The following is a 13,809-nucleotide window of genomic DNA, read 5'->3' on the forward strand; positions in this document are numbered from 1 at the left end:
GCCCTTTCCTTGCGTTGGACTTCCATCAGTGAAGTGTCCGTGTGAGGTCGCTGTTGGTCCAGATGGTCACTCAGGTCTGATCCCACATCCCAGGGTCTGGTCCATAGAGGCGAGACAGACTGGCTCACCCTGGGGGTCTGCAGTTCCTGAAGCAGCCCAGCCTCAGCCTCTGCTCAGATCCTGGCACGCCCCTCCCCCATACCTCCAGGCACAGGCTCAGCTGGAGCAGGGGATGACTCAGACTTGGGAAATTCTGTGGGTGGGAGGCGGGGGCGGGGGGCGTGCATAACCGATGTGGCCAGGCCATAGGTGAGATTCGGAGTCCTGGCAGCATCTTCACCAGCGGTTTCACAGATGAGGATTACACAGAGGGGGAGGTCTGATCCCAAGGCCCACACTCTGCACCCCACATGGGCTTGGTGGAGGGGGAAGGGGGTGCTTCTGTCCACAAAACAGGGGGTGGGATGGCCCAGCAACCATGGCGTGGTTGCTGGCTGTGCAACTCTGGGTAAAAGCCTAACCTCCCTTTGTGGAGCGCTGTGGAAATTCTCCGTGCAGTGCCATCACAGAGTCCAAGGGGAACCCAGGCACTTCCTAAGGGCACAAGAAATACCCCAGGCCTGAGCCTCCAGAACCCCTGATCTTGCACAGCCCACCCAACCCCCAAGCACCTGTTATGTACAATTTTGACTTAGAAGTGAATTTTTGAAGGGGACTTCCTATCATTATCATTCAGTGAAAAATCTCCACCATTTGCCGAGAACCGAAGACATCATGCAAAAACTTGCAGGAAGTCAAAAACATGAAATTCCATTTAGATGCTGGTGCCTACTGCAAGCTTGCTTCCTCCTGTAAAAAGGTAAATGAATACACGGTCCGAAGGATATTAAGAACCTAAGTGGCGGACTCCCACGTGGTTCGTCTGCCCACTAACGCAGGCCACAGGAATTATATCCCTGGTCCAGGAAGATTCCACCCGCTGCGGAGCAACTAAGCCCCTGGATCCCAATTACTGAAGCCCAGGCGTCCTAAAAGCCCACGCGCTGCAACTCCTGAGCCTGAGTGTTGCAACTGCTGAAGCCGGTGTGCCTAGGGCCTGCGCTCGGCAACAAGAGAAACGAGGAGAAACCCACGCACTGCAGTGAAGAGGAGGTCCTCTGGGGCAGCAAAGAAGACACAGGGCTACCGAAAATTAAAAAAAAAAATTGTTTTTAAACTTAAACAAAGAACGTTAAGTAGGCAGCTGTAACGTTCTAACTGGTTTAAGGGGTGAAAAGGAACCGGCAAGGAAGCTCTGGATCTGCACTGTCAAAGGAGCTGCAGGAACTCCCTCCTCCACCCTCACCTGGCCCAGGTCTTCCGCTCTCTGCTCCGCAGGGTCCAGACCCCTCCCAGCCTCCCGCCTCCGGGGAGGGCGGGGTGGCCGCGCTACCCGCACTGGGCCGCCCGGAGGCTGGCTCGCGTGGTCCGAGTGGGGCGGGGGCGGGGCCGGTGACGTCGCGCCGGGAATAGCCCGGGCTGCGGCGCCCAGGCCCGGCGGAGAAGCAGGGTGGGCGCCGGACGGAGCCGCGGCGCGCTCGGACCCCGGCCCACCGCCCCAACCTCCCGCCGCTATGTACGACGCCGAGAGCGGCTGGAGCCTGTCCTTCGCCGGCTGCGGCTTCCTGGGCTTCTACCACATCGGGGTGACCCGCTGCCTGAGCGAGCACGCCCCGCACCTCCTCCGCCAAGTGCAAAAGTTCTTCGGCGCCTCGGCGGGCGCGCTGCACTGCGCCTCCTTCCTCTCCGGGATCCCGCTGGGTAGGTCCCGGGCTCCGCGCCGGGATGGGGCGCGCGCTGGGAGCCGGGGCTGGAAGCGGGCCCTGCGGGGGTAAAGCCGGGGTCTCCCCCCAACAGTTGGATCGTCCAGTGCATCTTTTTTTGCCCGGCGCCGGGGAGCCCTGGAAGCGGGGCGTGCAAACCCGGAGCGCATCCTCGCCTCAATTCCCTTTTGGCGCCCGGGCTTGGAGGAAGCCCCTCTGCCCATTCCGGGACTAAGAGCCAGGTGGTGTCGGAGCGACCGGGAGGAGGGAGCGTGACGCGGTCGGGGGAGCGGAGTTCCCATTTCCCCTGCGTGAGGCCAGGAGGGAGGTTTGGGGCTGTGTCCCAGGCAGGGGTGAGTACCTTCTTCCCTCTGGGGACTCGAGGGGCTGAGACAGCCCCCCGTCTCCGCCGCCGCCAGGGGCCTTTGAACTCCGCCCAACCCTGGGGACTGGGGGGCGCCAGGGTGCCTCTGAGGTAGAAGGCAGCTTGCTGGTTTGGGGTGAAAGGGGGTTGAGGAGAGCTGTTTTGGGAGAGGAGAGGAATTCGCAAAGTTGTCTCCTCTCCTCCTTTCCTGGTGTTGGAGACCCTTTGGGGGACTGGACGTTCCCATCCCATCCTCCCCACCACGTCCCTGCACAGTGCCCTGGAAACAGGTCCTGGCTGTTTGAATCTTGTCCTAGTGAAGGTCTCCGTCCCCGTAGAGACCGGAGGGAGGGGAGGACCGAGGCTGGTGGCCAGCGGGCCTGAATCACTAGGGCCTGGCGTCCTTGGCCTGTGGTTCTGGCCAGGGAGCAGAGCCTGGAGCGGTGAGGCTGTTGGTGCCCACACTGGGCGACAGAGCTTCTTCTCACCGGCCCCTGTTTTACTGGGCTTCCTCAACACTTTACTTTTTGCTCTACCCGGGGACAGCTGTGTTGGGCACTGCCAGCAGGAAGTGACTGTTCCTGGAGGCCAGGAATCCCTTGCCAATACTCACAGCCCTGCCATTGGATAGGATCAGTGAGGAGACCCTGAGCTGATTGTGAGGTGGGGATTGGGAGAGGCCACGCTGGCAACCGTCTCCATCGAGAGGGAGAGGGGCAAAGAGCAGGAAATGTGACCTCGGGGGTGACTAGACTGGACACACAGCCAGTCTGCACAGCTTGGACTTGAGCTGTGATAAAAGCCAACCCTTGCGTCTCCGGCTTGTGACCTGGAGACACGCACACAGTCCAGTGTTTCATTGATTCAGATGCACAGACCCCAGCACCGGAAGTTGGCCGAATCCAGCCTGGAGGAGGTTCACAGGTAGAGGACAGGTGCAGCGGAGCGTCTGGGCTTGCAGGGGGAGGCTCGGGACCAGCAAGTCCCCCGAAAGGGTCTGGAGGTTTTGGCAAGAACTGCTCCGCAGGGTCTGGGAGCCCCGGTTTCCTGCTTTAACTGCCTGTCTGACTTTGGGGAGCTCCGGGGAGCATTCCCAGGGCCTGTGGCTTGGGCAGGGTTCCTGAGCGCATCTCTCAGCCAGGGCTGACCTGGAAGAAGAGCCTGGCAGAACCAAGCAGCTCTGTGCAATCATGTGCCTTCTGTCTGGCCTCAAAGGGGCCACATGTGCAGGGAGAACGCAGTGGAGTCGGAAGTGGGTCAGGGCCTGCTGGTGTGTCCGGGCCCTCTGCGTCCCCACATCTGTGGATGACCAGGGCTTGGGCTGGCACTGCCTGCCAGGGCAGTGCAGGCCACCAGAGGGGCCCAGGCCAGTGAGTGAGGTCAGATGGAGCATGAAAGGGCCCTGTGTCCACTAGACGGTCTGGCAATTGTAGCATTAGAGGTTAAAAGTGTCCTTGGTGGCTCAGAGGGTAAAGAATCTGCCTGCACTGCAGGAGACCCAGGTTCGATCCCTGGGTGGGGAAGATCCCCTGGAGGAGGGCATGGCCCACTCCAGTATTCTTGCCTGGAGAATCCCCATGGACAGAGGAGCCCCGGGGCTGAGTGACTCCCTTTCCAGAGGTTCAGAGTTAAGTCTGGGGACTTCCTTGGTGGTCCAGTAGCTAAGACTCCGTGCTGCCAATGCAGGGGACCCAGGTTGCGTCCCTGGTTGGGGAACTAGATCCCACATGTCACAACTAAGAGTTCTCATGCTGCACTGGGAATTTGCATGCTGCCTGGGAAGAACTGGCCTGCACAGTGACGATCAAAGATCTTCACACAGTTCCGTGTGCCGCAACAAGACCTGGTGCAGCAAATAAATAAGCAAATGTGTTTTTGAAAGTTAAGTCTAGAAATTTACGAGGTGCTTCCTCCGGGTTGACCGTGTACAGATTTTAGTGTACCTAATCTTCTCCGTCTCCAGAATGTAGGTGAGTGTTGTCCCACATTAAAAACATACTGTCTGAGGCTCAGAAGGAGTGATGTAACGTGTTGAAGTTGCTCAGCTAGTAAGCGGTAGAGACAGGATTCAAACTCAGGTCCCAGCCTGCGCTTGCTCTCTGCTCCCTGCAGGGTTAGGCCCATCCATGCTCAAGCTCTGATGCTGTGGGTTCCTGGCATCTGGCCTTGATGGAGGGATGAAGACGAAGGGAGGGCTCCCTGGGCCTCTGGAGGCTCGTTCCTCTGGCCCGGGGGGGTCAAGAACGGCTCTGACCAACAGGATTATGTGTATCTTTATTTCCTAGTTGTGGTTCAGTCAGCAAGTCGTGTCTGATTCTTTGCCACCCCGTGGACTGCAGCACACCAGGCTTCCCTGTCCTTCAGTATTTCCTGGAATTTGCTTAAATTCATGTCCATTGAACCACGTGGAAGAAATAAAAGACATCAGTGAAATGTGTTTGATTTATCCCAGTGTAGCCCAAATATTGCCGTTTTCACGTCTAATCAACACAAAACATTACCCATGCGATAGTCAGCGTTTTGTTGTTGTGATCGTCATTCTAAGCCCTCGGGATCCCGTGCGTCTTTTACCCATCAGTGTGGACTAACCACATCTCAGGCTCAGGAACCACCGGCCCGATCCGGCAGCCCAGGCCTAGACAAAGGAGAGGGTTGGCAGCTTCCTTGCCATCAGGTTTCTGGTCCCACCGCAAAGCAATGGCCACCTCCAGGGTGGTACATTCCTTTGCATATTTCTCTCTCCACCCCTCCCCCTCCCTTCTTCCCCTCCCTGCCCATCCTCCACTTCACCCCCCACCCAGACCAGACGTTGCAGATCCTCGTGGACCTCACCCGGAGCGCCAGAAGCCAGAAATTCGGGATCGTCCACCCAGGCTTCAGTTTGAGCAAGCACATCCGAGACGGTCTCCAGAGACACCTCCCTGACAACGTCCACCAGCTTGTCTCGGGCAAGATGGTCGTCTCACTTACCAGAGTGTCCGACGGAAAAAACGTGCTGGTGTCGGATTTTCATTCCAAAGACGAAGTCGTGGACGTAAGCGGCTTATCTGGGTACTGTCGAGTCGGAAGGGCCATTTCGTTTTGGAAGCAACACAGGGAGGGGCTGTTGTAAGCCAGTCTGCCCCATGTTTTACTTAAGATGCAGGAGAACCTGGCTGCCCGTGATGCAGGTTGGCTTCCTGCACCAGAGTGATGGAAGCTGTGTGCCTCCAGCGGGCTGGTCCAGAGCCTGTGCAAACCTGGGGTGTCCCAGACAGTGTCAGCTTCGAACAGTGTCTCCCCCTCCTTCACGACTTGGTTCATAACCTCCTGCTCCAGGGACCTTATGTGTGTGGCCGTCCTCCCAACGATGCCTGTTCCTTAATGAGGACCCGCCCAGTGAAGCCCACAAGGGTGGGAGCGTGTCTTGGTTACCTCTGTCCTCTGGCTCTAGCACAGAGAAGATCATTGGCGATATCAAAATGCCGTTTGGTTTGGCTGAGTCTTTTGTGAGAATGCCTTGGGCGTCATTTCACTTAACACAGGTCCATACGAGCCAGCTGCCTGGCGAATATAACCAGCTGCTTCTCAGCAGCCAGTGTCGTCTTCCACTTAACTTTGTTTCCGGGAACATTTTCTAGGTCCCAGCACCTGTGCATTCCCACAGGAGCCCTTTTCTCTCATTGCACCAGTGTTACATCATGCTTAATTTAGTGCTCGCTAGCTCGGTGAGATGCAGAGCGTGGTCCCCCGGGACCCGCAGCAGCAGTATCTCCTGGGGGTGTTTTAGAAGTGCAGGCTCTCAGGCCCCGCCTCCAGCCTGCCTCATCAGAATCTTAGGGGTGGGGCCCCGAGTCTGTGATTGGCCAAGCTTTCCAGGTGATTCTGATGAGTGTCAGTAATTGCAAAGCCCTGATCTAATCTCCCAGAGGAGGCAATGGCACTCCACTCCAGTGTTCTTGCCTGGAAAACCGCATGGACAGAGGAGCGTGGTGGGCTACGGTCCATGCGGGTCACAAAGAGTCAGATGTGACCTAGCACACAAGCACTCTGAAGTAATAAGTGTGTGGGCAGGCTCATCTTCATCCAACCATTCAGAAAAGCACCTGCTCTGCCAGCAGCGCTTTCAGGCTTATTGCTGTCCTTGCTTGTAGAAGGCTTGTGAAGGCCCAGGGAGTAAAAGGCCGCCTGGTCTGGGCTGTGCTGTGGTTTCACTCTCTTTTGCCTTCGCAGGCCTTGTGTTGTTCCTCCTACGTCCCTTTCATCTGTGGCTGGATCCCCCCTTCCTTCAGAGGCGTGGTAAGTCCACTTTTCAACGGTGTTTCTGGGAATTCCCTGGTGGTCCAGTGGTTAAGACTCTGCACTTTCACTCCCAAGGGCCTGGGTCTATCCCTGGTCCAGGAACTAAATCCCGTACTAAGCATCTTGGAAAAAAAAAAGGAAGACAAGGCCCTGGGCTCAGGCACCCTGGGCCCCTGAGACCTGTCCCTAAATGAAGAAAGCCTTTTGCCTCTCAGCCTTCAGACAGAGGTTCCACAGCTGAACCCCTTCCAAGCTCTCTTGAAGCAAAACTGACTTTGTGTGGGATAATTAACTGCTCACCTGTAACGTAAGCTGTTCACATAATCTCCACATGAGCACCGACATAGGTGCCCAGTGGCCTACTTAGAGTATAAGTTGCTCAAGAGTCAATTTACTCACTTAAGGTTTAATTCTGAGGAGCTGAGAGTTTCAATCCTCTCTGCCTCTGACTCTGTCTTTTTCGGTCCATGGCTTTGGGCAGAGGCTTCCGACAGGGCTGTGATTCAACTCCCATGTAGACACATGTGGCTGTTCCTGAGCACTGGCTCAGGAGGAAGAGCAGAAGTTGAGGTGTCGGTCCTACAGACTCTGGGCTGGATGCTGGACCACCTGGCAGCCTCCTTCTAGGGCAGTGGTTGTCAGATAATTCTGTCCCTTGTCCCGGGACATCTGGCGACGTCTGGAGACCGTTTAGGTTGCCACAGCTGTGGGAGAGAAGACGAGACATCCCCATGTCTCAGCAGGAAGGCACTTCAGAAGCCCTTTCGGTTCACGCTTTAACAGCAGTACGGGCCTCACATTGCAAAGCGACTTGCAAAGGCAGGTTGCGAATAGGCTCACTCGTGCCCCGGAGCTTCCGCCGGACAGACACACAGCTGGCCCTATTTACAGATGAGAAAACCGAGGCCTGGAGCCATGAAGCGGTCACCTGTGGTTCTCACAGCCCCTGCCTGGCAGACAAACCTAGAATCGAGTGTCTGCTTTAGCCCATGTTAGCTGGGCCACGTTGATCCGTTCCTTTCTTTCTTTCTAACATTTATTTGCTGATTTGGCTGTGCCGGGTCTTAGTTGCGGAACTCTGGCTCTTCGGTTGTGGCATGCAAATGCTTAGCTGTGGTGTCCCCGGTCTAGTTCCCTGACCAGCTACTGAAGCCGGCCCCCCTGTATTGGGAGTGTGGGATCTTAGCCACCGAGCCTCCAGAAAAGTCTCTGGACACATTTCTTAAGTCTTAGAAAGAATTGCAAACTGGGAGTCAATAATAGTGTGCAGTTGTTGCACTTTCGTGGAACTTACCTGCAATAATGCACTGAAGTGCCCGGCACAGAGGCCGGCACTCTTAAGTATTAGGTAAATATGGGTTGTTTTGTCATTGTTGTCATTGTCATCTTTGCACTTCCCCTTGGCCGCCCCGGCCGTGGGCCACACACAGTCACACCCTCAGTGTCCTCACACAAAACCTGCTGAAAGTCAGAGCAGAGTGTTCTTGGGATTCCACTGAGCAAACTCAGAACATTCCTCCAGGAAAGTTCAGGCTGGAGGAAAACCCCACAGGACGGAGGAGTCATTGGACTTTACAGTAGACCTTGAGCGGCAAAAGAGGGCATGTGTGTGTGTGTATAACAGCTGCCCGTTGTTGTACAGCAGAAACTAAGCCGACAGTGGGAAGCACCTAGGCTCCAGCAAACATGAATTAAAAATGTTAGGTAGGTAGAATAGGGAAAAGGAATCCAAAATGGCGGTGGCTAAAGGACAAGGAAGGTCCGAGGACCAGAGTGAGGGAGCTTCGCTGAGCTGGGCTCCTGTTGTGCTTGGCCTCTTCCACGTAGAGGTTGTTTCAGCCAGGTTAAATCCGAGTCACGGCACCATAAATGTCACGCGAATGTATGTTCCTCGGTTCTTTGTCTCGTCACAACAAAGATTTGGAGCAACGGACATTAAAGCCCTCTGCACGTCACAAGTCTCAGGTCTTAGACAAACTGTGCTACAGCTCTTAGGCAAATCAGTGTTACAGCTCTATTTTATTTAGAAGATAGCAGGAGAGTGAGAGAGAGAGAGAGAGAGAAAGAGAGAGAGAAAAGAGCGCACGCACACGGGAGAGAGAGTCCGAGAGAAAGCGCTTTGGCTCCTCCTTTTATATGTTTTTTCCTTCTACCTGGGCCTGCCCTATGCAAATTGGGCTTAGCCAGGAGTGCTGTTTGTTCTGTTTGTTCTGCCTGAAGTCTTCACTCTGGTCCTCGGACCTTCCTTGTCTTTTAGCCACCGCCATTTTGGATTCCTTTTCCCTATTCTACCTACCTAAGAAAAACATAAAAAACAATTGGAAAAACAGTCCCTTGCTTCCTCCCATCTCAATCTCAACTTTGCTGCTGTTGGGTTCCGAGTCCCTTTCTGCCAGTGAGGGATCTGACCCTGACAAACAGCTACGATACAGAAACTAGTGGTGTGTGTGCACAGCTGATCACTGTGGGCCTCAAGGGAGGACTCTCCTGATCCCGAAGGCATGCCTGAGCATGCCCGATCCTGTCCGGGACTCATTTTAGGCCAAAGTGTGCCTTGGCATGTCTCCCTTTGGAAGGACTGGCTGGGGAAAGCCTCCCCCTTGTGATATTTGAAGGCCCCCCCACCCCCACCATGGGCAACGACAGCTGGGCTATGATGATTTGAGGTTCGGGAATCAACTGTAGCAAAACCTTGCTACCCCAGCCTGGCCGTGGGCACTAGGGTTGTTGGAGGCTATGAATACATTAACAGGAGGACTTCCCAGGTTCAGTGATAAAGAACCTGCCTGCCAATGCAGGAGACGCAAGAGTTTGGGTTTGATTCCTGGGTCGGGAAGATCACTTGGAGTAGGAGATGGCACCCCCATTCCAGGTATTCTTGCCTAGAGAATCCCATGGGCAGAGGAGTCTGGCGGGCCACAGTCCATGGGGTTGTAAATAGCTAGACACAACAGAGTTCCTGAGCGCTTACCATGGAATATAGGAAAATGGATTGTCACAGTGCTTACCCAGATGCTCCTTTCCTGTGGGATAAGATGCCATTTTTTTTAAGAGCACAAGTCCCGGGTTTGCCGTGTCATTTAAGTCTCCAGTGCTGGTTCTCATTGCCCAGGTGTGGACAGAGAGTCAGGACCACAGGTTAGATGTCTCGTCCAAGATCGCTCAAGCAGCAAGGGGCCTCGGGAATCGAACCCATGACCATCTGTCTCTCTTTGGCTCCATCTACATCACACTCTGCCCTGAATGCGCTCAGCGCCCCTAGTGGATGCGAATTACATGGACTCGCCTGGGGCCGCTCATGACTGGGCCCAGCAACGTGGCCAGGCACCAGCCTCTGTGTGCCTCTTCACCCGGCACTGTTCTGGTGCAGTGCGCGCACTGCGCAACAGCATGTGTCAGTCCTGAGTGGCAGCCTGGCCTGGCACAGAAATGCTCGCTGGGGATTTGCTGCAAGAGTTGTTCTAAACTCCCTGGTCTCTCACTAGGTCTCCCTGCGGCTCTGAGAAGTCTCTATCCCTAATCTGAAGCACACAGAGAACTCCAGCCCAGAGCTAATGACAGTGTGTCCTTTTTTTTGTCCTCTCCCTTAAAAGCGATATGTGGACGGAGGAGTAAGTGATATCATGCCCTTCGTTGATTCCAAAAAGACCATCACTGTGTCCCCCTTCTATGGGGAGAGCGACATCTGCCCCAAAGTCAAGTCCACGTTCTTTCTTAACGAAGGGTTCACCAAGCTCAACATGCACTTCTGCACAGAGAACCTCTACCTGATGTTCCGGTCTTTGTTAATGCTGGATGTCAAGGTGAGAGGGGGCTGTGAGTTCTGGGGGTGCTGTTCTCCCCTTTGCATCCCTCCTTGCCAGGCGACCCAGCAGCTGTTCAGGCTTCCCGGATGGCTCACTGGGTGAAGAATCTGCCTGAAATGCAGGAGACTCGGGAGATGTGGGTTCGATCCCTGAGTTGGGGGAAGGAAATGGCAAGCCACTCCAGTATTCTTGCCTGGGAAATCCCAAGACAAAGGAGCAAATGAGTTGGACATGACCGACCATAGCACATCACAGCCTGGGCAGTAGGGTGTTTTGTTTTCTATTATTTAATTATCCCGATGATTCTTTTTAAATTAATTAATTTGGCTGCACTGGGTCTTAGTTGTGGCACAAGATCTAGTTCCCTGACCGGAGGTCGACACCCCCTGCCTTGGGCGTGCAGAGCCTGAGCCACCAGACCACCAGGTGAGTCCCCCAGTGATTATTGGCAGCCATGGTCAAGAATTACACTGCGTTTGGTGGTTTAATCTTTTCCTTTTTTTCCCCAGCTGGGCCTTGAGACTTGTAGCATCTTGAGGGATTGAACTCGAGTCCTTGGCCTGAGAGCGTGGACTCTTAACCGCTGGACCACCGGGAAATTCCCCATTTAATCTTTTGTTTTGACTGTCACTATAGTGTGGTGGACCTTACCACCCTAATATAGTAAGAAAGTTGGTAGAATCTGCACAGTGACAGCTCTCTGGGGAGAAAGAAGGCCATGCCATACAGCGTACGTGAAGGCGTGTCGTCATGGGTAGAGATAAGGCTGGACCACAGCATCGGGTGCCCATGTGGTTTGAGTGCAGAGGAGGCAGCTCAGTGTCCCATGACAAGCAGATCAGGCCCCGGTATTTGTGAGGATGGAGGCTCATCCAGGGACCAAAGGACACCAGAGGAACCAGCTCCCGTCATGCTGGGGCGCCAGTGCAGGCTGCGCGTGGAGAGGGTGTCCTTCGAGGGGAGTCCTGCCAGGAAGCAGGGCTGCCTGTTCGTGGGAGCGCAGAACCCTGTCCACAGGCGGCGTCGACTCGGAGCTCGGGGGTTCCTGGCTCTGTGCCTGCCGTCTTCAGGCGCTGCTGGAAGGATTGCCGCTTAGTGACTCCGCCTGCGGTTCACGTCACGTGGTTTGTCCACAGATGCTTGGAGAGCTGTGCCTTCAAGGATATGTGGACGCGCTCAGGTTCTTGGAGAAGAACGGTGCGTATGGCGAGGGCGGCAGGCATGCCCTTTGAGTCACTTTTCTGTTCAGTCTTGGTCACCAGGGGAGCCATGCTGGTGCCATCACTCAACGCTCAGCACATTCACCTGCCATCAGGCTCGGCCCTGAGAGATAGGCAATCATTGGCCCATTTTACAGATGGAGAAATGGAGGCAGCCACGGCCCGCAGTCTGGGGAGCAGGGCTGGGGTGAGCCTGGCTGACCCTGCAGAGGTCACAGCCCCAGGGTCCCTTTCCCTCCGCAGTGTCCCTGTCTGCCAGCCGAAGGCAGCTCCTTTGCTTTTTCATTTTTGCTTGAACAATTGTGAACCTTTCGTTTGATGGGGAGAAGGCAACGGCACTCCACTCCAGTACTGTTGCCTGGAAAGTCCCATGGATAGAGGAGCCTGGTGGGCTGCAGTCCGTGGGGTCACACAGAGTCGGACATGACTGAAGCAACTTAGCAGCAGCAGTTTGATGAGGAAGGAAGAGAAACGGTTTCTGAGTCTCAGGTGAAGCCATCAGGAGAGCTGCCTCCAGCCAGGTGTGGGCCGCGCCCACCAGCCCAGCTGTGTTCTGGGGAAGGTCCTGGCTGGTCTGGGCTGGGGAACTTGGGTTCTTCACATGTTAGTGTGGAACCAAGTATTAGTTGTGTCTCGAGCTATTTTTCCCGGACACTAACGGTTGCTACAGTCACTGATCCTCTGAGTTAGTCTTTGTCCGAGGCCGAGGAGCTGGTGTGGTTCATGGGACATTCGTGTATTTATCTGCTCAGAAAGTGCTTACCGTATACCTTCTGGGTGCTAAGCAGTTGGCTGTGCGCTTGGGACTCCACAGTGGGTAGACAGATGCAGCCTCTGCCTTCCTGGAGCTTAGTCTTGGGATTGGGGAGGGGCCAGGTACCTGAATAGAAGGCTGCCAGAGGGCTCAGTGCCCTGGCAGGAAGGTACAGGATGCTGTAGATTCAGCTGGGGTTCAGTTAGGGGAAGGGGGGTGGGGTTCTGCAAGGCAGGGGAAAGCAGGGCTCCTGGGAGGACGCAAATCCGCAGTGATGCTTTGAGGGTGAACAGGAATGTTCTAGGCATGGGGGGGTGTGAGCGTGAGTCCTGCAGACAGGTAGTCTGTTCGAGGTGGAAAGAGGCATGTGTCACTGGAGTGGTGGGGGTTGGGGACAGAGGAACAGATTAGAGGGGAACAGGAATGGGGGTGAATGGAAAGAGGGGCAAGGCTGGGCCTTGTGGAGGTGGAGAGGGGCTTGCCTCTCACAGCCATAGGGAGCCAGGGAGGGCTGCTGACGCGGGAGTGAGGGCAGGCAGAGGGAGCTCTGCCAGGGCCCCTGGCTGCAGTACAGAGAGGGTGAGGCCAACATCCCCGGTCAAGGTGGCCACCATGGGTTTGGCTGGGGTCACGGCAGCAAGGTGGAAGGGGCCGGAGGGGACAGGACTTGGAGACGACCCACCAGAGATTGCCGAGGAGGAGGACTCGGGGATGAAGTCCTGCCCTTGGCGTCTGTGGCTGGGACCGGAGCAGAGGGTGGTGCTCACAGTTTGGGCCCTTGGGAGGGCGCGGGTCCTGCAGGAAAGCTCGAGAGCCCCATGTGTGGTGCCCTGGGAGAGATTTGGGTGGTTGGCAGAGGGACTGGGCCTTCCCAGGTGGCACTCGTGGTAAAGAACCCACTGGCCAACGCGAGAGTCGTGGGAGACGCAGGTTTGTTCCGTGGGTCGGAAAGACCCCCTGGAGGAGGGCCTGGCAACCCACTCCAGTATTCTAGCCTTGAGAAACTCCATGGACAGAGGAGCCTGGCGGGCTACAGTCCACAGGGTCTCAGAGTTGGACACGACTGAAGCGACTTAGCAGGCATGTACACAGAACGCATGGTGATGTCAGAGTTCGAGGTTCTAGAACGCAGGTCTGAACTGGGATTGGCTTTTGGGAGCCACCTGGAAATAAAAGACAATGAGGAACCTTCTAGAAGTTGCTAGGTGACTTTGGGCTAGCCCCTTCTCTGTCTGGGCCTCTGTTTCCACATCTGTAGCAAGAGGAGTTTGGAGTGAATGATGCCGACTGATTCTTAGTAATTCTAAATCCTGGCGTGGGCTGGGCGCTTGCAGCATGGGTGCTGGGTTTGGGTTTAAGGATCTAAGCCAGGTTCTGCCTCGGTCACCCTGGCTTCCTTGGGGTTCAGCAGAGGATGCATGGGGGCGGGACAGGTGTTCCTTGGAAACAGATTCTCTGACACATTCCTCAGAGAGAATAAGTCCCCAGAGGCTGAGCTGTGTGTCTGTCAGAGGCTGGAAAGATGCAAGGGAGTCGAAGCGGGAGGTGTAGCTTGGGAGTGAGGCGAGGGGCATGCAGGGAC

The 13,809-nt window shown here is 55.6% G+C and overlaps 1 protein-coding gene and 1 long non-coding RNA gene across 4 annotated transcripts in view; one reads left to right on the plus strand and one right to left on the minus strand.

Annotated features, from left to right (window-relative positions):
* The first annotated feature begins 1,368 nt into the window (after nt 1–1,368).
* The window catches only part of LOC147373223 (1-acylglycerol-3-phosphate O-acyltransferase PNPLA3-like), a 34,829-nt gene continuing 22,388 nt past the window's right edge, over nt 1,369–13,809 (plus strand). For 2 of the 3 annotated variants that reach the window (XR_015164624.1, XM_086403201.1), the window contains exons 1-5: nt 1,482–1,800; nt 4,968–5,200; nt 6,379–6,444; nt 10,041–10,250; nt 11,390–11,450. Coding sequence is in view for 2 of the 3 variants with exons in the window: in XM_086403201.1 (XP_086259327.1) it covers nt 1,614–1,800; nt 4,968–5,200; nt 6,379–6,444; nt 10,041–10,250; nt 11,390–11,450 (757 nt within the window). In the remaining variant the exon portion in view is untranslated. Of the gene's footprint in view, nt 1,801–4,967; nt 5,201–6,378; nt 6,445–10,040; nt 10,251–11,389; nt 11,451–13,809 lie in introns of all 3 variants that reach the window. The other variant, XM_086403202.1, reaches the window with a different exon arrangement.
* On the minus strand, nt 4,424–5,430 carry LOC147373224 (uncharacterized). Its single transcript, XR_015164625.1, has 2 exons — nt 5,137–5,430; nt 4,424–4,801 (listed from the first exon to the last, which is right to left on the minus strand). It is a non-coding gene; the product is annotated as an uncharacterized LOC147373224 (long non-coding RNA).

This window comes from Bos grunniens, chromosome 5, assembly GCF_055505025.1.
Source record: "Bos grunniens cultivar Pamir isolate PY7600 chromosome 5, Bosgru_T2T1.0, whole genome shotgun sequence".
In the NCBI taxonomy this organism is placed as follows: domain Eukaryota; kingdom Metazoa; phylum Chordata; class Mammalia; order Artiodactyla; family Bovidae; genus Bos; species Bos grunniens.